Here is a 26,723-nt window from a genome sequence, read left to right on the forward strand (position 1 = left end):
TGTTTTAAAGCCCGCATTTCGAAGAAACAAAATTAAAAAAAAAATCAACTTTAGGCTAAGGCCCCACGCGCTGGAAACGCAGTGCGAACAACTGCAGTGTGTTCTTCCCACAGCGCTTTGAACAGAAAGTTTATGGAGTTCTCCCCCACTGACTTTCTGTTACCATTATATCTATCAGGAAAGCCACCGGTGGTTTTATCTAATTGACATGCTGCGATTTTTTTCCGCAAAGTGGGCATGGGATTTGCATGAATCCTATCCACTTTGCAAGTACTGTAAAACGCAAGTATTGCAAATCGCGGCCATTCTGGTCCGTGGGACCCCGGACTAAGGCCCCATGTTGTGGAAAAGCAGGGTTTATTTTCTTGTAGAGTTTGTTGCGGTTTTTTGAGCCAAAGCCAGGAGTGGATTGAACAGAAGGTAGAAGTATAAGAGCTTCTTATATATTTCCCATTCCTTTTGCCGTCATGGTTGGCTTTGGCTCAAAAAACCTCAAGAAAATCTGCAACAAAAAAAGCTGCATTTCTGCAACGTGGGGCCTTAGCCTTCTACTTACCTCAAGATGACTTGGATGACTCTCATGGGACTCCTCTCTGGTTTTCTCAGCACTTGGCTTCACTGTTTAAGTACGACACATGCGCACTGAAGCTGACGCTGAGTTCACACCAGCGTTCGGGTCTCCGTTCTCAGGTTTCCGTCTTCTGCATGCAGAAGACTGAAACCTGTCATGCCGAGTCTGGCTGTGAGCGTTTTATGATCTCCGTGGTGAAACCGTTTTTTTTTTTAAACCAGACACAGAGTACTGCATGTCCGACTCTGTGTCCGGTTTAAGAAAACCGGTTTTGCCACGGAGAGCATAAAACGCTCACCGGCGTTCACAGCCGAACACTTTTCAAACCCATTCAAATGAATGGGTATGAAAGAGTCCTGCAGGTTTCCGTCTCCTGTCCAGTTTTGTGCAGGAAACGGAAACCTGCAGAACGGAGGCCGGGACGCAGATGTGAACGAGCCCTTAGGTGTACTAGTCTGGCTTTGCTGAAGAACTGCACCTTTGCAGGGAATAAAAGCTAGTGTGGCAAAAATGGATTTATTATGGGACAATTTGGGACACTAAACCCCCAATCCATGAGGGCCTGCGTGTTGTTTAGTGTTCCAGGTTTGTTCCCTTTAAAAATGCAGTGAAAAAGATGTTGTTATAAAATATTCCTGTTTACCATTTATAAAACTAGAAAACCAAATGCGTGAATGCGATCCCATCATAACAGCTTGTGTCCTTGAAAAACTGGCGCGAATAAGGCCTTAGTTAGGAGTCATATACTTCAACATTGAGAAAAAAAGTTTAAAAATATTTTTTATTTTTTTTAGTCCATTTCCATCCCTGTGTAATATGTTTTAGCCATTTTCTGTCCTTTTTAACATCCATTTGTCATCTGCCATTTTCTTCATGTTTATTCATATTTTTCTTTTTTTTTCCCCCCAATCCACTGATCTATTTTTAACCACTGTCGTTTGCTGGCAAATCCATTTTGATGGACGTTATAAACACACCCATAGACCTGTTAGGTTTGTCCTTGGGGGAAAAAAAAAAAAAAAAAGTTCAGATGTTTTTCAATTTGCTAAAAAAAAATCTGCGTGTGAATAAAGCTATTGACTTCTTGTTGTGAATATGGATGTCATGTTTCATATACATGAGGCCTTGGGGTAATTCAGATGGTGGAAATTTAAGAGGAATTCCTCTTCATTTTCCAGTGCAGTCTAGTTGCAACAAAATGCTGATGCATTGAAAACAATGGAAGGCAGAATCTGGGTGAAATCTGCCACAGATAAGAGGGACGAATCCGTTCCTAAATCCACAGCAAATTTGCTTGTGTAAATGTACCCTTAGGCCCGGTTCATATCTGCATTCGCGTTTCCGTTTGGGGACCCCCTGAATGGAAACCCGTCACCACCAGTTAGACATACCTGACTATTATTATAGTATAATGGTCCTTTGTGGCTCCATATAATACACGGTCTACCAATAAGTATTTGGACACCTGTGGTAGAATAGAAACACAACATTTCTTCCTATCCAGTAGTTGGTATACCCCAGAAGACAGAAACCTGAGAATGGAGTGCCGAATGCTGGTGTGGCGTCACTTGCTATGTCCCTTAAGGATCGACCATTTCTGTGGTACCCCACAATTACCCATTTCTTGAAATTGGACAACTCTGCACTTCGTAGCATCTTGCATGCGACTAATGCCATTGCTGTTTCCTATTTAATGGCGCAGGTCATCATGACTGCAGATCTCTTCGTTTGCATGGGTGTCCAAATACTTGGTAGACAGTATATAATGCCCCCATAGTGGCCTCTGACATGAACTTGTCCTCCCACAAGGGCCCCTCAAATATTTCCGTGTACAAAAAATTACCTATGATGTGAATTAAAAAAATAATAATAATAAATTTTATTTATATAGCGCCAACATATTCTGCTGTACAATTTGAAGGGTTCAAATACAGACAGACAGATGCATTACAAAGAAAGTCAGTTCACACAATGGGACTGAGGGCCCTGCTCGCAAGAGCTTGCAATCTATGAGGTAGAGGGGGTGACACAAGAGGTAGCAGGGGTGGTATTACTTATGCAGAGGTCAGACACTTTTGTAATAGAGGTTACTGTCATTACACAAACATAAAACTTTATGAGCCTTCACTAGTGGTGTCCTTTAACATGTGGATGGAGCTTGGGCCTATAAAGTTATCCTGAGATGGCATCATATCATGTGGGGTAATGTGGGAGCAGGGACAGAGGAGGGTTAAATTTTGGGGATTCTAATTATAGTACGGAAGGGTTTATGTTAGAAATTGCGATAGACCTGTCTGAAAAGATGTCTTTAGTTTGTGCTTGAAGCTGTAGAAATTGGGAGTTAATCTGATTGTCCGGGGTAGAGCATTCCAGAGAAGTGGTGCAGCTCGGGAGAAGTCTTGTATACGCGCGTGGGAGGTTCTGATAATAGAGGAGGTAAGTGTTAGGTCATTGAGTGAGCGGAGAGCACGGGTTGGGCGGTAGACAGAGATGAGGGAGGAAATGTAGGGAGGTGCGGCATTATGGAGAGCCTTGTGGATGAGAGTGATAACTTTATATTGTATTCTATAATGAATAGGCAGCCAATGTAACGACTGGCACAGACCGGAGGCATCGCTGTAGCGTCTAGACTGATAGATGAGCCTGGCCGCTGCATTCAGAATAGATTGTAGAGGGGAGAGTTTAGTGAGGGGAAGACCGATTAGTAAGGAGTTACAGTAGTCAAGGCGAGAATGAATCAGAGAGACAATAAGTGTCTTTAGTGTATCTCTGGTAAGGAAAGGGCGTATTCTGGAGATGTTTTTGAGGTGGAGGTGACATGAACTTGCGAGTGATTCAACATGAGGGGTGAAGGAAAGGTCTGCGTCAAACATGACCCCGAGGCAGCGGGCCTGCTGCCTAGGAGTTATAATAAGGCCTGAGACTACAATGGATATATCAGGGACAGATCTATTAGATGGTGGAAACAGTAGTAGTTCAGTCTTGGAGAGATTTAGTTTCAGATACAGCGAGGACATGATATTAGAGACAGCAGAGAGACAGTCACTGGTGTTCTGTATGAGTGCAGGGGTGATGTCACAGGAAGATGTGCATAATTGGGTGTCATCAGCATAAAGATGGTACCTGAAGCCAAATCTGGCGATGGTTTGTCCAATGGGGGCTGTGTAGAGAGAAAAGAGGGGGCCTAGGACCGAGCCCTGAGGAACCCCAACAGCAAGGGAAAGAGGGGAAGAAACAGAGCCCGAAAACGATACACTGAAAGTGCGGTCTGAGAGATAAGAGGAGAACCAGGAGAGCGCAGTGTCATTGAGGCCGACTGAGGGCTCGTTCACATCTGCGTTCTTCTTTCCTTATTGCAGGTTTCCGTTTCCTGCATAAAACAGATGCAGGAGACGGAAACCTGCAGGAGACTTTCTCACCCATTCATTTGAATGGGTGAGAAAGCTGTCCGGCCGTGCGCGGCAGTGAGCGTTTTGCTCTCTCCGCCGCGAAACCGGGTTTTATAATCCGGACACAGAGTCGGACATGCACTACTCTGTGTCCGGATAAAAAAATCCGGTTTCACGGCGGAGAGCCTAAAACGCTCACCGCCGCGCACGGCCGGACCCGGTCTATGGTTTCCGTCTTCTGCCATGCAGAAGACGGAAACCATAGTACGGAGACCCTGAACGCAGGTGTGAACGAGCCCTGAGCGGAGCATAGTGAGGAGAAGTTGATGGTCAACAGTGTCAAAAGCTGCAGAGAGGTCCAGAACAATAAGAAGAGAGAAGTCGCCATTGGATTTATCCATTAGGAGATCATTGGAGACTTTTGTGAGAGCCGTTTCAGTAGAGTGCAGAGCGCAGAAACCAGATTGTAAGGGGTCAAGCAGAGAGATAGCGGATTAAACGAAAATATACCAGGCGTTCCAAGAGTTTAGAGATGAAGGGGAGGTTAGAGACGGGTCGATAGTTAGCAGCACAGGATGGGTCCAGGGAGGGTTTTTTCAATAGTGGGGTTATAACCGCATGCTTGAAGGAGGATGGGAAGATTGCAGAAGAGAGAGAGAGGTTAAATATTTTAGTAAGGTAAGTCGTGACAGCAGGCGACAGAGATTGGAGAAGGTGTGAGGGGAAGGGGTCACTGCTGCAGGTTGTAAGGCGAGATGAAGAAAGTAGCTGGGAGACTTCCTCTTCTGTAACAGGTTCAAAAGATGAGAATGGACAGTCTGAAGTGCGGTTGGTGAGGGGATCAGTACTATGGTAGGTGAGGGGATCAATGCCACCTGGGGCTTGGGCACTTATTTCCTGACGGATCTTATCAATTTTATCATGGAAATACGTGGCCAGGTCATCGGCACTAAGGTCTGTGAATGGCTTCTGCACCTTGGGTGTGAGTAAGGAGTGAAAAGTTTCAAAAAGCCTTTTAGCGTTGCTGGAGAGAGAAGAGATGAGGGCGGTGAAGTAGTCTTGTTTGGAGAGGTAAAGGGCAGAACTATATGTTTTAAGCATAAATTTGAAGTGGAGGAAATCTGCAGGTGAACGTGATTTTTCTCCAAAAAAATCCACACCGCTCGGTGAATACTTCCTGCATGATTTTCCTTGTCCATACATGTAGATTTCTGTGTACATTTTTAGCATGTAAATCCTGGTCTTATACATGTACCCTAAAGCCCTATGCACACAAGGCAATCTGGACTGGAAAATTTAGCCTGCAGATTGGCTAAATTTCCTGGTCTGAACCTACGCATTGGGGTAAGTTCACATGGGGTTCTTTGGACCTGAGGCGGAAGCCAAAATACGGGTAGCTGCGACTGGATTCTGGTGCAGTGCACCAGCAGTCAGTCGCACACTCCGCTCCGGATTAAGCCCAAATGAATGGGCCTAGTCGGGAGAGCGTGTCTTCAGCTGGATGTCATGAGGCGAATCCGCCTGAAAAAATGAGCATCATGCCTCAATAACTGACTGGCTCCCATTGATTTCAATGGGAGCCGTCTTTTTGGTCAGGATTTTGAGGCCGTATCTGTCTCAAAAAACTCAGTGTGAACTTATCCTTAGAGGGGCCCCTTCCCTCACAGTGATCTGATGCTAGTTTTATCCCGAGCTGTATATAGTGTGGATACTGTATAGGGTGGCAGAGACTCCGCATCATAGATCACCTTTGCAGTACAAGGCATAAAAAGTTGCAAAATATGCAACTTCTGCAATCTCTCCAGCTTTCGCCACTTTTCCAAAAAGGGTGGACGTATCAAAGGTGGGGCTAGAGTTATTAACACTCCAAATCTGGCAGAGGGTGCATGTCTACAGGGTCACAATCTCCAAAGATGTATTGTATAGAACCCGGCACTCCAGAATTCTGGCAGAAAAGTCGCAAACCAGGGATTTGTGACTTTATTTTTTAAGCTTATTTGTGCAAAAACCGCTGCAACTTTTTGATTTTTTTTGCAGCACTGTGCGGCACAGCCAGCTTGTCTGTACTCTTAGATGTAATGCTTGGTTCACATCTGCGTTGCTTTTCCATCCGGGGGAATGCGCATGGGGACCCCCTGAACGGAATACCAAACGCAATTGCAAGTGCTGTGCAGTAAAAGCACACAGACCCCATAGACTAGAATGCGGTCTGTTTGCTTGCCGTGCGCTGCCCCCACAAATCAGGAGGACAGGAAACTAGATTGTGAGGCCTCGTTCACATCTGTGTTGGTATTCTGTCCGGGGGAGTCCGCATGTGGAACCCCCGAACGTCATACCAAACGTAACTGCAAGTGGTATGCCATTGAAAGCACACGGACCCCATAGACTATAATGGGGTCCGTGTGCTTGCTGCCAGATCTCCGCAGGGAACATGCGGACAGGAAAGTAGTTCATAATCTACTTTCCTGTCCGCATGATTCGTGCCAGTAGCGTGGCAAGCACACGGACCCCATTATAGTCTATGGGGATCTGTGTGCTTTCACTGCACAGTGCTTGCAATTGCTTTTGGTATTCTGTTTGTCTAATTTGCCAAACATAACATTTAATAAATTTGGCACAATTACGCCAAAATTGACTTTACAAATTTCTCTAATTTTCACCATTTTTTTTTTTTAGTTGTTTTACAAGTTTTTTTTTTTTTTTTTTTTGGAAACACCCATATTGAAAACGTGTATGTGAATAAGCCCCATAGAGGAACATGAAGATTCTCTCTGTATAGGAAATGCAACTCCACAGCCGTAAACCAAGTGCTGCAAAGCTTTATTCCACCTATAGCAGTGTGAGCGCCTTCACCGCTGTCCCCCATCCGCCTGTCTGTGCTGACATAAGCGCACTGTGTAACGTCGCCCAGCCAGTCAGACAGCTCCCCCCGCCTCCTCCTCACTGACAGCTGCTAGGCTCCGCCCACACCACGTGCTCCTGCTCCCCTGTGTTTACATTCTGCAGCCGGCCACGTTGTTCTGACTTCCTCTCTTCCTATTGGCTGGCGCTGCCGGCGAGCCCCACCGGTGGGCGTGGCTTTGAGAAGCAGTCGGAAAAAAAAAGTAGCGGGAAATTTGAAGAGATGTCTGAGGGCAGAAAAGAGCGGGTTATCATTAACCTCCTCGTCACTGGCGGGAGCTGCCCTGTAACAAAGAGGGGCGCTTATACCACACGGGGCCCGCCGCCTCCATACTGCCACACCGGGCAGGACACCATTACACTTAATATCAGGGAAATTTAAGGAAGTTCTGTGACCTTTGAAACCGTCCTCTAGAGACAAACACACAATTTCATGTGGGGGAGGGAGACTGCCATATGCAGCAGTTATAAGTCTGTCAGGGCCATGCTCCATATCACATACTGTATGTGTATACTATAAAATATACTCCTATTATACACTATATCATATATCAGGACATACTACAACACATGTGCATGCTATACAACATACATGATACATATTACACACTATATAACTACATACTATACTATGTATCAGTGTCTATATAATATATACATACTATATCATGTACATATCAGTGTCTATAGCATGTATACATACTATATCATGTACGTATACACTATATTACTATATATTATACGCTATAATATATACATACTATATAATGTACATAGTATCTATATAATATATAAATATACACTATATTACTATATATGTATTACATGCTATATAATATATACTACCTGTAATATACGGTATATAATATACACTTACCACACTATATATTCACATGCATATCACAATACATAATTGAACTATACGCTCCATATCAGGTTTTTACAAAGTGGCAGGAGGGTGCAGCCCACGAAAAAGCACTTATGAGGGTTTGACTATTATAGAATATGAATAATACATTATCTGCGCCCTATTATTCTATGCACCATTTATAATACTGACGATGTGATAGGGGGCTTTGGACACCCCTGGCCAATACTTGTGATTGTCAGGTGCCCATACACCCTCAATGTAGTTTACGGCAAGTAATGGCGATTTCTCGTGACACCCCCATATACAGACACCCCCAGTTTGATTTTTGTACTTGTCAATGGGGACAAGGTTTGGCAGCCTGTATACCTCTGCGCCCCTTATAGCTACACCCCAAATGCCTGTACGCCCTCCATATACTCATTCAACCAACAACTATTCCTCCTGACTCCGCCATACACATGCATGCTCAGTTTGGTTATGGTGCTTGTGTTGTCAAGGGGAATAAGAAAATGCAAGACCCCTGGCGGCGGCGGCTTATCTCCCCTGAGAACAAAGGGGTCCTGATCCGTATTTAGGCGAATTAGGTATATATATATATATATATATTATACACACGCACACACACACGATAGCTGGCCTCTTATATCAAAATTGGGGTGTTTGCCTTTCTCTTATGTATGACATCCTACCACGATGCATCTGGGCCGACGCTGCTACAGTAAAGTTACCGTCCAAGGGGAAACGCGTATTGTCAGAGCACTGCAAAATTGTGGCCGTATAGAGGTGTATAATAGTGGGGGTTATAGATGATATATTGCTATGTATATGTGATGTGTGCGTTATAAGACTTTCAATGGATCGCCTCCATTTTTACGTAGCGGGGCCAGTAGTCACTCGGCTATCGTGTGACCACCAGTTATAGGATATTATGTGGCCTGTCCACCAGCTGGTCACAGAAATTAAAGGGTGACCTGTAGTGATGTTCCGGGTAACTTATGACACCTCTGCACAATACGCCACAACCTTTAACCTATCGAATCCACCACAATTCCCTGTCCGTAAGCGTCACCAGATCATATACAGTCTGACATCACAATCCTATTCTGTAATACGTCCACAAGACTCCGACCCCCCTATAAGTAAAGTGGACCGAACTTCGCACACCATAAGGTCCTATGGTGATCCAAGTTTGTTCCATCTGAATTCTGGGGGTGTCTGGATTTTGCAGACCTATTTCTACCACATGGCCTGTGACCTGTACAGGGTTAATGGCTCTCCTCTGCTGCCCCATCTACCCCAGGCCTGCCCTGCACAAGGGGCTTTTCCTTTCACCCCCTCTCCTCCACCATGACACAGTAACACCTCTGTATTTCCCTTTCCAGGACTACAGTAAGGTGAGGCCATAGTAGTAGGTCGATGTCACCCCCTCCCCCAGCCCCGACCAGCAGGGCAGTCTGGGGGGGACACAACCTGTAGGACTACATCAGCAGTGCTGCTAGGTCAGACCCCCCCTCCCCAGGCGCATGCGCAGTCTACTCCTCAGCCCTATAAAGAGGCTTGGCGCCAGCTGATCAGCTGAGAACCGGGCTGCTGTTGTAACTGCAAGTGTCTTTCTGGTGAGTGCTGCTCTGCTCCTGTATATACCCCTCTATATCCCGTATATATTCCCTTCTATAGTCTATATACAGCTCTATACCTCTCATGTACAGTCTCATCCCCCTGTCCCTCCATGTATACTCCTGTCTGGTTATTCTCTCCATTCACTTGGGCTTTCTAATCCCCCTATAGCCACGTCGAGCCCATATTGTAGGGGGTTTCTGGCAGTGAGGAGGTTACTAGTTGCCCCCTATATTGCGGGCTGCCCCCTCTCTGCAGTCTGGGGGTTATTGGGGTGTCAGTGCCCAGTCCTGGGGTGCAGCTGTCTGTATACTGAGGGGGGTCAGGGCTGCAGATTGGTGACCCGGATCACCCGGCGATTATTAACGTGTGACGATGTGGCGGGTAAATGCCATCTGTTTGTGTCGGGTGTGTGAGAGGAATCCGGGTGAGTTACCCGCCCCCCAGGCTTTGGAGGGAAGACTTGGGCGCTTTCTATAATTTGGCGCGGAACCTTCCTGGACTACCCGCTCATTATCAGCCCCGGGCCCGGACACCCCTCTATATACCCCCCGGGGGTGAGGGACCCCCTCTCCTCTCCTGTGCCCCAAGCACCTGGGCTCTGTGCCCCCTCCTCTATGGGGGTGTACAGCCGGAGCTTGGCGGGAGTCTGCTGATCCGATGTCCCAGGGGCTCTGAGGGCTCAGTGCTGCCTATAGCCTGTGACTGGGGGGTCTGGGGGACGATCATCAATCGCTTAACCCTTTGTTTTATCGATTAGGATTTTATTATTCAGCATTTTTCTTTCTGGCACTTAAAACACAGGGCTGCTATACCGCTTCCTGCCACTGGGGGCTGCATCCTGCTCCTGAGCACATCTGACTAATCACTCATAGAGCCCATACACTTATATAGGGGGATGGATTGTCATGGATCTATAGATATCGATAGACACTGTGTATATAATCTACTAGATATCAATCAATTAAAAAATATATATTTTCTTAAGATTTTATTTTTAGATTTTGATATTTTCATATATACAAACGCACACCCGCACACATATATATATATATATATATATATATATATATATATATATATATATATATATATATATATATAATGTGTCACGGTTTCTAAAAATGTACTCTGTATCCTGCTGCATGATGTCTTGCACGTCGGCCATTTTCTTTTGTGTTGTGTTTGTGTAAGTCTCGCTACAGTGACTAGTGTCCATGACTATAATCAATGTTTTATTTTCTATTTCAGGTTTGTTTCTTGTTTCTGAATAATGTCAAGAAGAAGGTGAGTGGTTTAGTGCTTTTGCATTACAATGAAGTAACCTTGATATGTACAATATGTTAGTTGTACGTTGCAGCCAGGATTTAGAGCTCAGTCAGGCAGTATTATGGATCTATGGGCCTATAGTACTTTCAATGTGACACAGGTATGATGCACCGCATGGTATAAAGCGATAATGCCTCGGTAATATGGGCAGGTTAGGGCTTTATGCTATACCACACAAGGCCCCTTGCAGATGACCATGTTGTGGATCAGTGTATTTCATACATAGCACATTATTCCATTCTTTTCTATGGGCCTGTACACATGATAGGGAATTTTACGGTCCCCTGTGCAGGCCGCAAAATCTAGGCCAGGTCCTATTTTGCAGCCTGTGCTTCCATGGCTCCTGTTCATTTAATGCAACCAGCCTTAGAGCTTTATAATAAAGTGGAGATGAGACTCTTTGGACTAGTTCACACAAAGTTTCACGACCTTCACGTTTTAACATTCCGTCATGGCTAGCCGCTACACAATGCCGGTGCAATGCATCGGCATCCCATCACGGCATTCCGCTCCGGATAGGCCCAAATGAATGGGCCTGAGGCTGGTTCAGTTGCGGGATCCGCGGCAAGATAAGGGCAGCTTGCTTCTTTTTTATCACTACTAAGCTATCGGAAAAGAGAAGCGAGCAGCTCCTATTGAAGTTAATGGGAGCCATTCCCCCCCCCCCACCCCGTGTGAACTAGCCGTTAAGAGTAATTTGGGGCCTTAGGTTGGTCAAACAGCAGTGAGCGCTCCTGTGGTGCTCTGTATGGAACAATACTATGGGAGCCCTACAATACAATGGAGTCAGAGGCACAGAATTATAAGACCACCCCATAGACAGTTCTCAACCTTATACTACATGTCCATATAACTATGAGGTTGTATGGAGCCATACTTATGTTACTGTGCATGACAACTTTCTTTCGGTTATGGATAGATTGTGCGCTGCTGCCATATGATCTTGATTTTGCTCATTGTGTTTGTCCTGTTAACTTGCAGTGGTCGTCTACAAGCAAGACATGGCAAAGGTGATGCAGAAAACGAATGTCCGTCTACAGTTGCTTCAAGGAAAAGAAAATCTGAGGTGAGAATTCTTGAATATTCTGCCACAAATCTGGGCTGGCAGATCATCTTTTGGCCTAGGTTCACATCTGCGTTCGGCGATTCTGCTTGGGGACCCCCGAACGGAAACCTATACACATAAAAAAAGCAATTACTTGGGAAACCTTTGGACCCCATGGACTATAATGGGGTCTGTAAAGTTTCTGCACGAAACATGCTGAGAGAAGTCCTTTCTCTACGCATGATTTGGGTGGAAATCCTATGGTCTGCCGACTGGAAACCCAAACGCAGATTTGAACCAGGCCTGATACCTATAAACAATAGCTCAAGGTTTGTGAAACATTCCACTTTCTGCAGGACTGGATGAGTGCTGTTAGGGGAAAGTCAGGACACACCCATACACAAATAGTGTCTGGGATAGGGGGAAGGGAATAAAAATGGTGCGGGGAAGGTTGAGTTGGGCATGTTGTATTTCAGCATGCCTGATCTTTTGTTCTCAAGGGAAATAAGCCAGCATTGGATATGTCTGGCAGCAGCTGTTTAGTCTCCTGTTTGACAACACTGTGCATTACGCTGGAAGCGATCTAATGTGTGTGATCTAGAGGCCATGGTATTTGGGAACCATGAAAATTGATATAACTTATTGGGATAATGGCTGGCATGAGCTACAAGGGAAACTAGTGCTGTAGCAAACCTTAACCTGACCTTGAAGTTAAAGGTCATCCTATATATATATATATATATATATATATATATATATATATATTTTTAAATTAACGCCTGATCTTCAGGATAAGTAGACCTCAATGGGGTCTGACTACAGGGCCTTTGCAGATCAGCTGTTTGAAGGGTGCAAAGTGTACCTGTGTACGACTTGTCATCTGTTTCATAGTAGCCATGCAATGTTAGTGTCTCATCTCATTCCCTGGTTGCTGGTTCTCCATATTTATGTTTTTAAACTGCTAACCTATTGTAATGGTAGATCATCAATAAAAATAGACTGGACAACATCGCATCCCCTCAATCCGTACATCTGTATATACTGCTCAGTGCAATTTTTATTATCCAGTGAGCTGTAGGCCATAGCTCCAAAAAAAATTGGACTTCCAATGCTTTTCATTCAACCTTCTGTGAAAGTATGGCTGACTAAAATTTCTCTGATCTCCACACAGGAAGTAAAGCCTGCACTTGACAGTCACTGGGACACGAAAAGACACAACTATGAGATCCAGGTAACTTTGCAATTCTTTAAAAATAAATCATGACCTGCATTAAATTTAATATAAAACCTGTAGATTATGCCGCTGTTCATTGGTTGTCACTTCCCATGGATTGCTTTCAATAAGTTGTGATGGCTGACGATGCTGATGCTCTGTTTTGTACAGTCCTGCTGGTCACAGATTACAACAGCTGGAGGGGCGACTCCTTGTATCCTCATTGAAACACCACAAAAGGAAGTTTCAATCTTGCCCGATGTATCAAAGTTTGCGCGGTACCGGTTTCAGAATCTATTCATCAGTCCATCTCCATTACCAGACCTCAGGTAAGGGCTTTTTATGTTTATCGTATACACAACTTCTAATTTTTTGACAACAGATATATACCATAGGGTCATATTTGGTAAGGCTGCTGTATGGTCCCAATCGTTCTCCTGAACAGAACTTGGATTTTCAGATGTCTACTGTGGTTTGCTTTACTAAACTTCAGCTGTGGATGTAAGGAACTTGCCTAATGTCCACTCTACTACACGCATATTTCTGTGTCCATATTGCAGCTGCAACTCCTGGTCTGACCACAGGTTTGATGGCTAAAATTATCCTTGTTGGCCTAAGACCACTGTCACATGCTCAGTATTTTACATTTGGAAGCCAAAGCCAGGAGTAGATCCTACACAGTATAATGGAAAACTGGCACGTCTTACAAGATTGGACACTTTCTTGGTCTTGGCTTATAAACCTTGCAAACCCCTCCTTTTCTGTGCTGTATGGATTTGGGGAGTTTAGGGGGTTGTATATACTTCTAGCAACAAGAACCTATATTGCAGTTGTATTTATACCCTCACAAGCAGATGGCAAACATAGCCTCTGAGTGTACTCTGGTAGGACACCATACAGGTCAGATTGGATTATTTATGGTGGAAGTGGCTGACATGTATAGATTAATTTCAAATTAACAGAGTGTGTCCACAAAATAAAAAAAAACACTATGTAAAACTCTGTTTTTTTTTTTTTCTTCCCCCCCCCCTCCTCCCCCCTTCTTTAGTTGGGGAAATTCAAATGACGTGTGGATGAAAATGTTGAGTAAAGAGACCAAGTATCCTCATTCCAGTCGTATTTTACAAAATCACCCTGCTCTCACTGCAGACATGCGCTCCATTTTGTTGGACTGGCTCATAGAGGTAAGGATTATATGGAACTATGTGTGAGGATGTAACTTCTCACTATATATATAATCTATATATCTCTATCTCTTGTTACTCTACACAACTGCAATAAACTCATATTTTATGAAAAAAAAAAAAATTTCCCCCTTTTTAGGTGTCTGAAGTTTATAGTCTACACAGAGAAACCTTCTACCTTGCTCAGGACTTCTTTGACAGATTTATGTTGACACAAAAATCTGTTAGCAAAAGTATGCTTCAACTTATCGGGGTTACTACCCTGTTCATCGCAGCGAAACTGGAGGTACGTGTGGCATCCAACTTATTTTCACTAAGGCCAAGTTCACATCTGCACATGGGTTTCTGTTCGGGGAGTCTGCTTGGGAACCCCCTGAATGGAAACCTAGTCTGCATAAAAAAAAATTACCTTAACACACACAAAATTAAAAAAAAACAAAAAAAACAAAAACCTGCGGACCCCACAAACTATAATGTGGTTTCTGCATGAAAAAATGCAGAGAGAAAATTGCTGCTTGCTGCGCTTTTCTCTGCATTATTTATTTTTGTGTGGAGAGGGGAACAGAATGTTTGTTTTTTAGATGGCACAAAAGTATAAATATATTCTAATAAAACATCCTCACTACAGGAAATTTATCCTCCGAAGCTTCACGAGTTTGCGTATGTGACAGATGGGGCGTGCAGCGAGGACGATATTATTGAAATGGAACTAATAATACTTAAGGTAAGGTCCTATCTTTGTTCCTTGTTTTGACATTATATTTTCATTTTCTATTTTATCCACTGATTGTCTCTTTATCCTTTTTAGGCTTTGAAATGGGAACTAAGCCCGGTGACTGCAATCGCTTGGTTAAATCTCTTCCTTCAAGTCTCTTCTCTCCGAGACTCCCCCAAACTACTATTACCTCAGTATTCCCAGGAACAGTTTATTCAGATAGCTCTAGTAAGTACACAACACAAAAACAAAGTTCTGTGTCTCCCCCCCCCCCCCCCCTACTCCAGTCCCACACATATTAGGGGATGGGTTGGGTCACCTTTGTGGGACATCACAAAATCATGTTGGTCTTTGCTGCAGTTTTTGTTGGCCTATAAATCTAGTAATGTACATTTGTGGGGGGAAACCCCTCTCTAGTTTTAGTTTCAGGATGGGGTCATGCTATATGGTGATGACTGAGAACAGGACTGGGTGGGGTATTGTACACTTTATTGATCTATAAAGCACCCCTGAAAAACTTTCAATTCTTTCTTCCTAAACTAATTTCTTTTCCCTTCTACCCTCAGCTATTAGATTTGTGTGTTCTCCACCTTACCTCACTGGATTTCCAATACAGGATTACGGCAGCTGCAGCATTATACCACTATACTTCAATGGAAGTAGTCTCCAAAGCTACAGGTAAGAAGGGGGGGGGGGAGTTAAATGAATGGACAGGCCTATTCTGCTATAGTGGGAGATGCTCTTAAAGGGGTTTTCTGGGCGTTGAAACCTAAGGATAGGCAATAAATATGTTATCAGTGGGGTTGATCTGTAATGTGTTAAAGAGGACCTTTCATGAGTTGGGGCACATGCGGTTTTATATACCGCTGGAAAGCTGACTGTGCCCTGGGTGAAGAGCTATCGGTGCTGCTACTGTAGCTCTTCACTGTCAGAAGGGCGTTCCTGACAGTCAGGAATGCCCTTCCTCACAGCAGCACCTATAGCGCTGTACTGTGAGAGCGGGGGAGGAGCACCTTCTCCCCTCCTGATAGTACTCGTCCATAGACGAGTACTGCATTATTCACCCGGGGCACTGTCTGCTTTCCAGCGGTATATAAAACCGCATGTGCCCCAACTCATGAAAGGTCCTCTTTAAGCAGGGTAGAGGTCACAGCATTATTCTGACCACTACAGTCTAATCTGTGGGGGTCTGGGGTATATAAACCTCCACAAATAAGATACGGATGGCTTATCTTTATGATAGCTACTCCAATAATGGGGGAGGGGGGGGGGGGGGTTGTATTGGATCTCATGGGGTGGAACTGCTGATGGTGGACATGGAATCAATCAATTTGCATGCTTTCTAATCCACAGGTCTGGAGTGGGAGAACATATCAGAATGTGTCCAGTGGATGGCTCCTTTTTACAGAGAGGTACAACGAAATCCTCCTATAAAGCTAAAGTCTTTTAAGAAGGTTCCAGAAGAAGGTTGGCACAATATCCAGACTCATATGAACTACCTCGACATGCTGGTATGTGTATGGACTGTTCCTTTTGTTCAATGTCAGGCTGAGTTTACACAGGGTATTTTGGTTAGGATTTTGAGGCCGTATCCACCTCAAAATCCTGACCAAAAGGACGCTCGCATTGAAATCAATGGGAGTTTTTTTTTTTTTTTTTTTTTTTTTCTTCCCTGGGAGCGGTTTGTTCCAGCTCTCAGAATCTACCTGAAGACACTCCCTCTTCCCGACTAGGACCATTCATTTGGGCCTAATCCGGAGCGGAGTGCGAGACTGGATGCTGGTACAGTGCAACGGCATACAGTCGCAGCTACACGTATTTTGGACCGGAACCTGAGGTGGTTCTGGACTAAAAAACCCCCATGTGAACCCGGCCTTGGGGTGTCATATACAGGTCTCCATTATGGTTCATGTGGGTCTCAATAGTCTATCATGGTGGTGTGCATTGCTGAACCCACTCCATTTATTTTTGCCAGTCCCATAAAAGGGCAATGGAGCAGTGAATGGATGCACACGGCTGCCCAGTCACATTGGGGGATGTTATATGTGAACCTCTTGAATTTTAGAACTTCCGCTGCATATGTTTCCTTGTGCTTACTGTAAACTAAGAACCTACTACTTTTTGTTTCTACAGGATGATGTCAAATTAAAACCTGAAGGCGTCCTATCCGACGGGCAGTCTTCAGTGTCTGTTGCCGGCATCTTGACTCCTCCTAAGAGTACAGAGAAGACTCCTGTATAACATTGGGAGATTTCCCTCTAATGGACACTTTACACATTGGGTCCTCCATGGCAGCTGACGTGAGACTTTGGATGTGTGTGTGCTGGAGCTGGAAAAGGTTATTGGTGATCTTGGCCAAGTGCTTTTCTCTGTACAGTAGTTTACTGTTATTTATTGGCTCCTCAGCACCTCACTGCTAGGTGACCATGGATGTTTGTGCAGGAAGTTCTGTTATACTGGCCTGAGTATGCCCGGCATGCTGTCAGCTTAGCAGGACTTCTGTAAGGTGCGATGACCATAACTCCTGGTCTTGTGACACAGGCTGCAAATCCTTTCACTTCTGCTTTGGGATCCAGAAAACTTATTTCGTGCCTAGGGTCAACCAGCGGAATTTTACTGGACGAAAGGAAACTTTTTGTGAACTGTCGGGAAAGTATTTCTAGGAAATGTAGTCATTTTTAGTATTTATTTCTTAGATGACTTGTGTGATGAGCCCCACGTATGAGCTGTATACACAGCCATGGGCAGGTGCAGTTGACAATGGGAATATATACATTGTTGTATTATGCTCTTTATGGTTTTATACATGGACTTTTGCCAGTTCCCTGTCCATTCTGGTCAGTATATGTCCTCTATGCTTGTATAAGCTAATAGGAAATATTATTTTAATGCTTATAACAGGTTGAATGTACAAAACTGCAACCTTTACTGCCACTCTTATTTTTAGGCCATGGGTGAATGGGGTTTGTTAAAAATACTGAATTTCTGTGCAGGCCCCAACATGGCAGACTTGGTGCAGAAAACAAATGCCAGCAAAACTCAGTGAGGGCATAGTTTTTGTACCAGCTGCATTTATTATTGCCGGACAGTCGTGGAGACTTGACTTAAAACTTTTTTTTTTTTTTTTTTTTTTGCCTCCTCAATCTGAAGTAGTGGATGTGAAACACTACAAAATAAACAGTATTGATTCTACTGTATTGAAACAGTTTATCTTTCATTCTTGGTGCATCCTCTTAATTCTTAGCCACACTTCACCCATTGTGGCCGTTTTGGTTTTTCTCAGAATTTAAGGGAAACTTGTCAGACTGAAAAATGCAGGTAACATATAATAGAGCGAGAGGAGCTGAGCGGATTCATGTAATGCAACTTTTATATCAAACTACATAACCTGGTATTAATTCAGTATATCTGGTCTCAGTAGTCAAGTGGGTGGTCCTGACTGTATGCACCATCATAAGGGAAGGCTGTGTCACTTAGTGGACCTGGACTCCTAAGCCCAGATATACTGTATACAAGCTATACCACTCTGCTCTAGCACAGGCTGCATTGTAAGTAGGTTCTCTTTAAAGTTTCACGCATTTCATTTTCATTCTTTCCCCCTCTCCTCTTAAATGCCGCAGGTTTTCATCAAAGCCAGAAACAGAATCTAAAGGAGTTCTTGTATTACTCTTCAGAATCCACTTATGGCTTTGGAACAAAAACTTCAGTGCTGTTTACCCCCTAAAAAAGTGTGTGAAACTAAGGGCAAGGGTCCACATAGCAAAATGCAGAGGGTGAAAAAAAAAAGCGCAGATTCCTCCCCCCCCGTTCCTTCAAGGTGTGGATGAAACACTTTGCTGTAACATGGAGCCTTGGCCTAAGGGCTGTAGTTACAAAAACACTGGTGGACATTGGCAATGGCGGATTTTATTTTCTATATAGAAATAGAAATCTCTGCCGGTTAGCAAAGTGATTTCCTATATAACTTGCACCAGTTTTCTGTTGGCCTGAGGTGTCCCTGCCTTGTTCATACTTCTAAACTGGTGAGCGGGCCACTGAAATAGCTGCCATGACTATTCCCATCTGTGCCAGGCTTCTGGCTGATTCCTATACCTTTTTTATGAAGGTTTTTAGTTGGACCATGAACATTACGCTCACGTGTTCTGAGACAGACCCGGGTGCTGGTATTGTAAATACCTTTTTTAACCTCTACATAAATGGAGTAATGTGCCGCTGCTAGTCATACTGTCTGTTCTCGCTCTCTGGATACAACTCCAGGTTTCACAATGCTGTATTTTGGGAATGAGAACATGTACACTTGTAAATTCATGAATTGTATATTTTTCATCAAAAGTTTGTACAAAATCTGTGTATATATGTATAAAATAAACAGTTGCTATTTATGTCTGTCCTGACAGAAGTTATTTACAGCCTCAGAAGTAAAGCTTTGCCATTGCTTGGAGAAACGTCTTCTTCCGCCGCTGTGCAGCCAGCTGTAAGACGTCTTCAGGATTACTGGAGTTGAGTTCAGGTTGTCCGATAGCTTTTATCTATAGAGCGAGAATACATTGTTTATCTGCTCAAGGTCTAGACAAAAAAAAAAGCGTCCTGCCTGGACTTTCTGCCCAATGGGCAATTATAATACACTCCGACATAAGGGAGGCAAAAACAAAATACTAATCCTGGCTACTATATATATTTTAGTAGATTATACAATTAGTGATGGTATAATTTCATGAATGGTTTACTGCACATCATAGTGGGATCTGCTGGCATCAATCGTTATCAGCCATTTATATTTAGAAGGGAATAGGAAGCAGACAGCACTGTTCTTGTTGTGGTGGTCAGATCAGGTACTGCAGGTCAGCTCCCATTCATTTGAATTAGAAGCTAAGCTGTGGTGACCCAGTTCTGCCTCTACAGCGGTCAGCTGCTTATCAATGGGGAAAGGTAGCATGTTTCAGAACCCCACAAATCTGGTAATAGTGACTTATTTTTAGGATATATCTATTTTTAGCCCAGGCAACCCATTTAAAGGTATCCTATCATTAAAAACTTTTCTGCCTACCATGTCAGAATAACCTTAAAGGCTATTCTTCTACCTTTAGATGTCTTCGCCTCCCTGTTTTCGTAGTTATGCAAATAAGTTCTCTCGCAGCACTGGGGGCGTCCCCAATGCTACGAGAGAACTCTCCAGCGCCACCTCCATCTTCAGGAACGGGTTGTCTTCCGGCAGTAGCTTCAAACTTCTAGGCCTCGGGCAGCCGACAAGTACTGTAAAATACTGTAAGCGGCCATTTTCTTGTGGCCAACGGGCATACACAGTCTGCTTTACCCTAGGCCTAAAAGTGTGAAGCTACCGCTGGAAGACGACCCGTTCCTGAAGATGATGGAGGCGGCACTGGAGAGTTCTCTCGCAGCATTGGGGACACACCCAGTGCTGCGAGAGAACTCATTTGCATAACAGAATCCGGTATTTATATCGAATGGCGGCGCAGAGAAGACATCTAAAGGTAGAAGAAGAATAGCCTTTCTTAAGGCTATTCTGATGTGGTAGGCAGAAAAGAAAAAAATCAGTTTTAATGATAGGATCCCTTTAAATGGGTTGCCTGGGCTAAAAATATCAGTTTCATTGATGCCCGTACATTCCTGTTTGTGCTGTTTACGGACTTGATTTGTTGGGTGATCACTAGTGTTTTTTTTCAACAGTCTGGTTTTGGCTGCAAAAATCAAATTAAAAATCTAAATGTGGAAATAGAAGGTGAGGATGTGTGTGGCCATGACACTTCAGGTGTGTTAGATGCTGACACAGTAACACTTATGGATTACTACTCATTAATAGTCATGCAATTTTACATATTAAAAGGGGATTTTCCGGTTTTTAGATAAACCTATGCCTGAATAAGCTGCTACTCATTTTTGAAACACTGGCACTGAAATCTACCCATAGTTTACAGTAGCAGAAGAAAAGTCAACTCACCGCTATCTGCCGCTTATCAATCTCTCCCCTTTTATGATGCAGGTCTGCAGAACTGGTTAAAGAAATCAAAACTGGTTTGCAAAAGGTGCAGATTTAGCGGAGAGAGGCTGAGACAGGTCAGGATAGGTTCACATCTGCGTCAGTCAGCCAAAAATCGGTGGAGGAAAAAAGTTCTGCATAGAAGACTTTCCTCCACTGCTTTCAGTTAAAAACAAAGGCCACACAATGGACCCCATTGTCATCAATGAGTACTGCCGGGCTCCGGGTGTCAGCGCTGTTTTAGCGGACCCGAACGATTGAGCCAGCATTAGTGTGAACCTGCCATTAGTTATACCAGCTCACTGTTACATTTTACCAAACACAACCTTATCTTATATACACATGGAATTATAACCAGAAAATATTTTCTAGAAAAAGAAACATGTTTGAAAAGCAAAAACCAGAATCTCCTGAGCTTTCCATCTCTAAGGGCTCATTCACATGGGGGGTGGATTTTGGCACAGAGTTTCACGGGAAACCACGTCACTCTTGGGTCAAAACCCGCCTGCCACGAGCGTCGCAGTCGCGGCTTCCCCCTCCGAAGTCGGCTCAAATTAATGGGCCATCTCCAGAGGTTGCTGCTGCCAGGTGGACACCGCGACTCAATTTGCCGCGGAATCCGCCTGAAGAAAGGGCAGCTCGCTTCTTTTTTTCCACTAGCGGCAACATGCCCCCCTCCCCTGCAGAGGCCGAACACTGCAGTCCCTCGGCATGCGCACACAGGCGCAGGCGAATCAGTTCTCGCAGCCCCACACCACGAGCGCGTGGTTCGGATGCTCCAGTAGCGCTGCCCACACAATCCCGTGGCCCTATTGGAAAGTGCCTGAAGCAGAGTGGATGACATCATCGCGGCTGTTAGCCTTGCGGTACGGCAAATTTGGGGCTAACGGTCGCAAGGTGCGGGCATGTGCCAGCAGAATACATAGCCTATGTTTCATTCCAGGTTCCAAGGTATGTAAGTGCCAAATCTGAGCAGAATTCCTGCAGCCATTTTTGCGTGATTGAGGAACAAACATCCAAACACACAAACTTTATATATAGTGACTGGAGCCCTTTGTATACTATAGTTGGAGGTCTTGTATTATGTGCTGGATGTTACAGCTAACACTTGCTGCCGATAGTCCTGCCCTAAATGGCACCAGCAGCCTCACCTAATTGGGGATTTATGATGCTGTGATTAATATATAATTACATGGGTATTAAAAAAAAAAAATCCAGGTGTGTATACCCTATAGACTGGGCCACATATAGCCATGTGTGTGGTTAAGCAGCGGCCAGGCAGAACCAGTCTGTCGCACATTATCCTGTGACTTATTAGCAATGATTTACACTACAGACACAATGGCCGCCCCTTCCCATCTCCAGTATGTTGTATAGCCCTGACCACTGACATGCAGAGCGCCTGGACGCTGCACAATTACCATTATACTGCAGTGCTGGATTCCTGCAAAGCCCTCACAACACTTTCTCTCTGTTTCACCTATAGTCACCGAGGACCTCCAGCTAACAAACTTCTTGATCTGGGTAAGCCCTGGGACTGTAGTGTGTTGGATTTTAGGTGGATTTTTTTTTTTTTTTAAATAAAAACAAAAACAAAACAAAAACCTGATTGCATGAAACTTGTTGCAAAAGGAAAGTCCAATAGGGCAATGTCATCAAGAGAAATGTATCATATACTAGTCTTTAGGACTCCTCCAATGGTGGCTAATCCCCATCTACCTATTGCAAAGATAAAAATCCACATCCTTTTACATTTTTTTTTTTTTAAATTAAATCGCAGCATGTGAATTATACCTACAAAACACTGGTATTTTTGTATAGATATAATAGGGAAAGTCCGCAGAGGAAAACGTTCCAAAACGGGGAAAAAAAACACGCTACGTTTCTGCCACAGCTCTTTCCAGAGAGTTTTTCTTTGCTGCAGTTTATCACACGGGTCCTTAACCTACAGGTGTGATCTAGTTTCTGCTATTTAGGCTAAGTTCACACAGAGTTTTTTGGTCAGGGTTCTGAGGCCTTATTTGCTTCAAAATCCTGAACAAAAAGACGTCTCCCATTGAAATCAATGGGTTGGGGGGTCCAGAAGTCACGCCCCTATGTTTTTTTTTTTTTTTTCCTTCATGTTTTTACAGTAGGTGATTTTCAGAGCAATAGTGTCAGTCCTGAGGGCCAGATCTTTGTGTCTGTGCTATATCATATCTTAACAATGAGGCAGCAAAATATAAAGGAAGTAGAGTTCTTCCTCTTTGGTATCGAGCAGACAAATGTTAATACGAGCCCGAACAAGAAACGTCAGAAAATGTCTTCCTCCAGCTGACACTGGGTTCACACTAGCACCAGGAGTCCATTTTCAGGTTTCACAGAAGACGGAAACCTGTCAGACCGGGCCCGGCGGTGAGCGTTTTATGCTTTCCGCCACAAAACCTTTTTTTTTTTTTTTTTTTTTTTTTTAAACCGGACACAGTACTGCATGTCCGACTCTGTGTCCAGTTTAAAAAAAACGGTTTTGCGGCGGCGAGCATAAACCGCTCACCGCCGCACATCTTTCAAACCCATTCAAATGAATGGGTATGAAAGAGTCCTGCAGCTTTCTGTCTCCTGCTCTGTTTTGTGCAGGAAACGGAAATCTGTATGAACGGAGACCGGGCGCAGATGTGAACGAGCTCTTACTTGTGTGCAAGGTTACCAGTGCTTAAAAGGGAGTACCACCATTACTACCTCAAGTATACGCAGCTGTCACCCCATGTTACAGAGCACTTTACACTGATATACTTCTTTTATGTATGTCACTTTGCAAAGGAGGCAGTTAGTGCACTAGGGGCGGGGCTTCAGCCCTGGGAGCACTGCTTTTGCCATTCAGACCTCTACCATCTTCTGCCTGCACAATCCCATATAGTTGTGGTTGATCCTCTCCATGACCCATCCTAATTGAGCAGCAAGAGCAGTGCTCCCAGGGAGCTGAAGCCCCGCCCCCAGTGCACTAACTGCCTCATTGGCATAAGACTTCAATGGTGTTTATCTCCCAAGTACACAAACCTGATCTACATAACAGAGATATGATGTGTGTCACTGTGACGTGCTCTGTAAGGTGGTGGTAGCTGCTGAATATACTTGGAGGAGACTCCCTTTAAAGGGGTTGGTACAACATTTTTAAAAAAATTGCATGGAAGCAGACAAAAAACAAAAACCCTAACTTTTCTTGTTTAAAAAAAAAAAAGTCCCCCATCCAGGAGGTTGGTCCAATGCTGCGTCCTTCGTTCACATGGACCACTTAGCCAATCAATGTCCTCAATGGCTATACATGAGCAGGCTAGGCATGTGACTAGCTGAGCAGTCATGTGACTGATGGATGTGATGACATCACTCCCAAGGAGTCCTGAAGCCCTGGCCAGTGCTGGAATGGAGAGACTTTTATCGTCTTGACCCCACTCTGCTTCACTACAAAGTCAGAAAACTTCTTTGAGGCAGAAGACACACATTGGGGAATATTTATTATGTCTTATATGGCGGTAAACTGCCGGAGAATGCGTGGAAAAGTTTCTAAAATTTCTGCACACATTGGGTTTTTGCACCACTTTCCTTGAAGTGGATGTAAAGAGGGGAGGGTTGTGGGCAGAGCCACCCACCCCACCAAATATAGGATTCAGTAGTTTACTGGTGAGGAGCTCACCCTCCGCTGATGTACGGGATATAAAGGCTTGTGCTAAAAATCCCTCTCTGTAAATCCATCCCTCTTCTGGCTGTAAGCAATCGCTTTCTAGGTTCTGTCCATGCACTTCCTGTATGATACCTCCATGAGCCTAGCCCAAGGGCCGGAAGAGCTGTACATGTAGAGCCTTATGCCAACACTTGTTTGTGCCCTGACCTTGTTCCCCTTATCTAGGTAAATCGGGCACATTTCCCATCACTCCCCGGGATGTGTCAGAGAGGCCCAGGAGCCTCACAAGCATGTCCGCCACCATAAATACCTTACAGTAACGTATAGGAAAGGATACGGGTCAAATACTCCAGCAGGGTCACATCCCATATGTATTCATAGTAGGAATCCATGGCATCGTGGCTGGATAAGGAGGACACAAAGCATTATGTAGATCAAGTTATAGACAAAAAGCAGCTAATAAAAGGAAACCCCCTAAGACAACCAGTCCTTTCAGGACCCCCTTTCCAATTTTTTGTGCCCGATTTTCCCCCAAGCTCACATACTATAAGCAGACCACATTTTGAGAAAATTCCATGGGAATTCCTTTAAAAGGCCACTCATTGGATTTAAAGGGGGTGTCCAGTTTCAAACCAATTTTGAGAGACAAATGTTATTGTTTGTAAAATAAAAAGTTGTATAATTTTCCAATATACTTTCTGTATCGATTCCTCACGGACAACCCCTTTAACATACACAGAGACCAATGCAGACTCATCTTTGCGCTAGGTTTGAGACTAGACCGGAGGAAACTAGACACATAGGAAACGTTCAAACTGCTTAGTTGGAGTCCGTTGTTCTGACCCATTACAGGATCAGAGCAACGGACTGAAATACCAGCTCCATATTCCTATGCAGTTGAAAACCTTCCGCAGGAGGCTCAAAGGAAGAAAAAGAGCGCAGTTTTAATTTAATACAGCGATCTAAATTCCCTGACATTCAGAGCTACAAGCTGACTAAGCAATACATAACTTTTTATGGATATGCAAATCAGCCTGAAAGTGCATCTGGGGCGGAGCCTGATTTACCATATATGCCAAAAAAACCCAACTGTGATGCAGATGGAGGCTAAAAATGTCCATCAAGGCTAAAGGGGAGACACTGCAGAGGAGAGCTGGAGCACTACAATTGTCTGTAGGCAAATCTAGGAGATGAAGCCCCGCCCCTGATGCACTTGCAGTCTGATATGCATGTCCATAGTAAGATGATTACTTGTGCATTGCTTCGCTGGTTTGTGCCTACAGCTGGGACCTAAATAGCGCTATTATTGGTTAGGGAGGCATTTTGCATCTGAAACCCTTTTAAGTCCTTTAGCCCGATCTATGCAGCTCCCTCTAGTGGTGGCAGCATTCTGTTGTTTTATTTTGAAGGGAATTAAAGCGTACCTCCAGTTATAAACAACTTTCCCAAAATAGTACAGGTGAAAATAAACAACTTTGTAATTTTTCCCACTTCTCCCCCCAAAAAAAGTTTTTTTCTTCACTTTTGAGGCCGTTACTTTCTCCATACTAGTCTATGAAGAGTGGTAGGCGATAGAAAAGACACACAAATAATTGCTGCTGTCACATTCTGCTATTTTTTTTTTTTTTTTTTTTTTTTTTAACACTAGGAGTGCACAGACTGAAGAAATAAAATCAATTAACCAGCCGGCAGGAGAATTCTTCTCAGCCCTTCCCTGCTTCATATAGAGTTCAAAGTGTGAGACTGGATACGGAGATGGATATAAACAAGCAGTGAGATTGAAGATAAGGAGCAAGAGAACAGCTTAAGTTGTGAAGGAAACCGATCTACTTAAGATATATTACATAGTTTTTTATGTTTTTATGCTATCTGCAGTGTATGTCCGCTGCAATGTACTGCGGACACCCTGATGCAGTGCTGAAGTTTAGCAAGTACTCAAATTCCAGATGTTTAACCTCTTAGATGCTGCAGGCAATACTATGGAACCTATGAGGTTCCTTACTGTGACTGCCCACCCATCACCCTGATCAGGGATGTAGAGGTGTTGTCATGGCAGACCTGGGGTCTCGATCAGGTTCTTACGATACTATTTGGTAAAGACACTGCTTACATTACCTATTCTGTTCTTGTAGGGCTTTAAAGGCCGTCTTGTAGTCAACTTCCCTGAGGAACTGGCACAGTATGGCCACCTGTAAAGGGAATAATAGCACAATTATGACACAAGATCCCCAG

The 26,723-nt window shown here is 44.0% G+C and overlaps 3 protein-coding genes across 3 annotated transcripts in view; 2 read left to right on the forward strand and 1 right to left on the reverse strand.

Annotated features, from left to right (window-relative positions):
* The window catches only part of DPY19L4 (dpy-19 like 4), a 149,504-nt gene extending 136,719 nt beyond the window's left edge, over positions 1-12,785 (forward strand). The window contains exon 21 of the transcript XR_012715436.1: positions 12,773-12,785. The gene's annotated coding sequence lies outside the window, so the exon portion shown is untranslated. The remainder of the gene's footprint in view (positions 1-12,772) is intronic.
* Positions 9,322-17,096, forward strand: CCNE2 (cyclin E2). Its single transcript, XM_075270271.1, has 12 exons — positions 9,322-9,348; positions 10,601-10,636; positions 11,660-11,744; positions 12,895-12,954; positions 13,108-13,265; positions 13,985-14,120; positions 14,260-14,406; positions 14,749-14,844; positions 14,929-15,063; positions 15,402-15,513; positions 16,189-16,346; positions 16,969-17,096. The coding sequence occupies exons 2-12, from the start codon at positions 10,623-10,625 to the stop codon at positions 17,074-17,076; spliced, it is 1,209 nt and encodes a 402-aa protein (XP_075126372.1). The 5' UTR covers positions 9,322-9,348; positions 10,601-10,622; the 3' UTR covers positions 17,077-17,096.
* A 2,091-nt stretch (positions 17,097-19,187) lies between these two features.
* Positions 19,188-26,723, reverse strand: part of INTS8 (integrator complex subunit 8) — a 33,625-nt gene continuing 26,089 nt past the window's right edge. The window contains 4 exon segments of the mRNA XM_075270230.1: positions 19,188-19,364; positions 20,795-20,838; positions 24,829-24,893; positions 26,607-26,680. Of these exon segments, the coding sequence (XP_075126331.1) occupies positions 19,248-19,364; positions 20,795-20,838; positions 24,829-24,893; positions 26,607-26,680 (300 nt within the window). The 3' untranslated portion in view covers positions 19,188-19,247.

Source organism: Leptodactylus fuscus, chromosome 4 (assembly GCF_031893055.1).
Source record: "Leptodactylus fuscus isolate aLepFus1 chromosome 4, aLepFus1.hap2, whole genome shotgun sequence".
In the NCBI taxonomy this organism is placed as follows: domain Eukaryota; kingdom Metazoa; phylum Chordata; class Amphibia; order Anura; family Leptodactylidae; genus Leptodactylus; species Leptodactylus fuscus.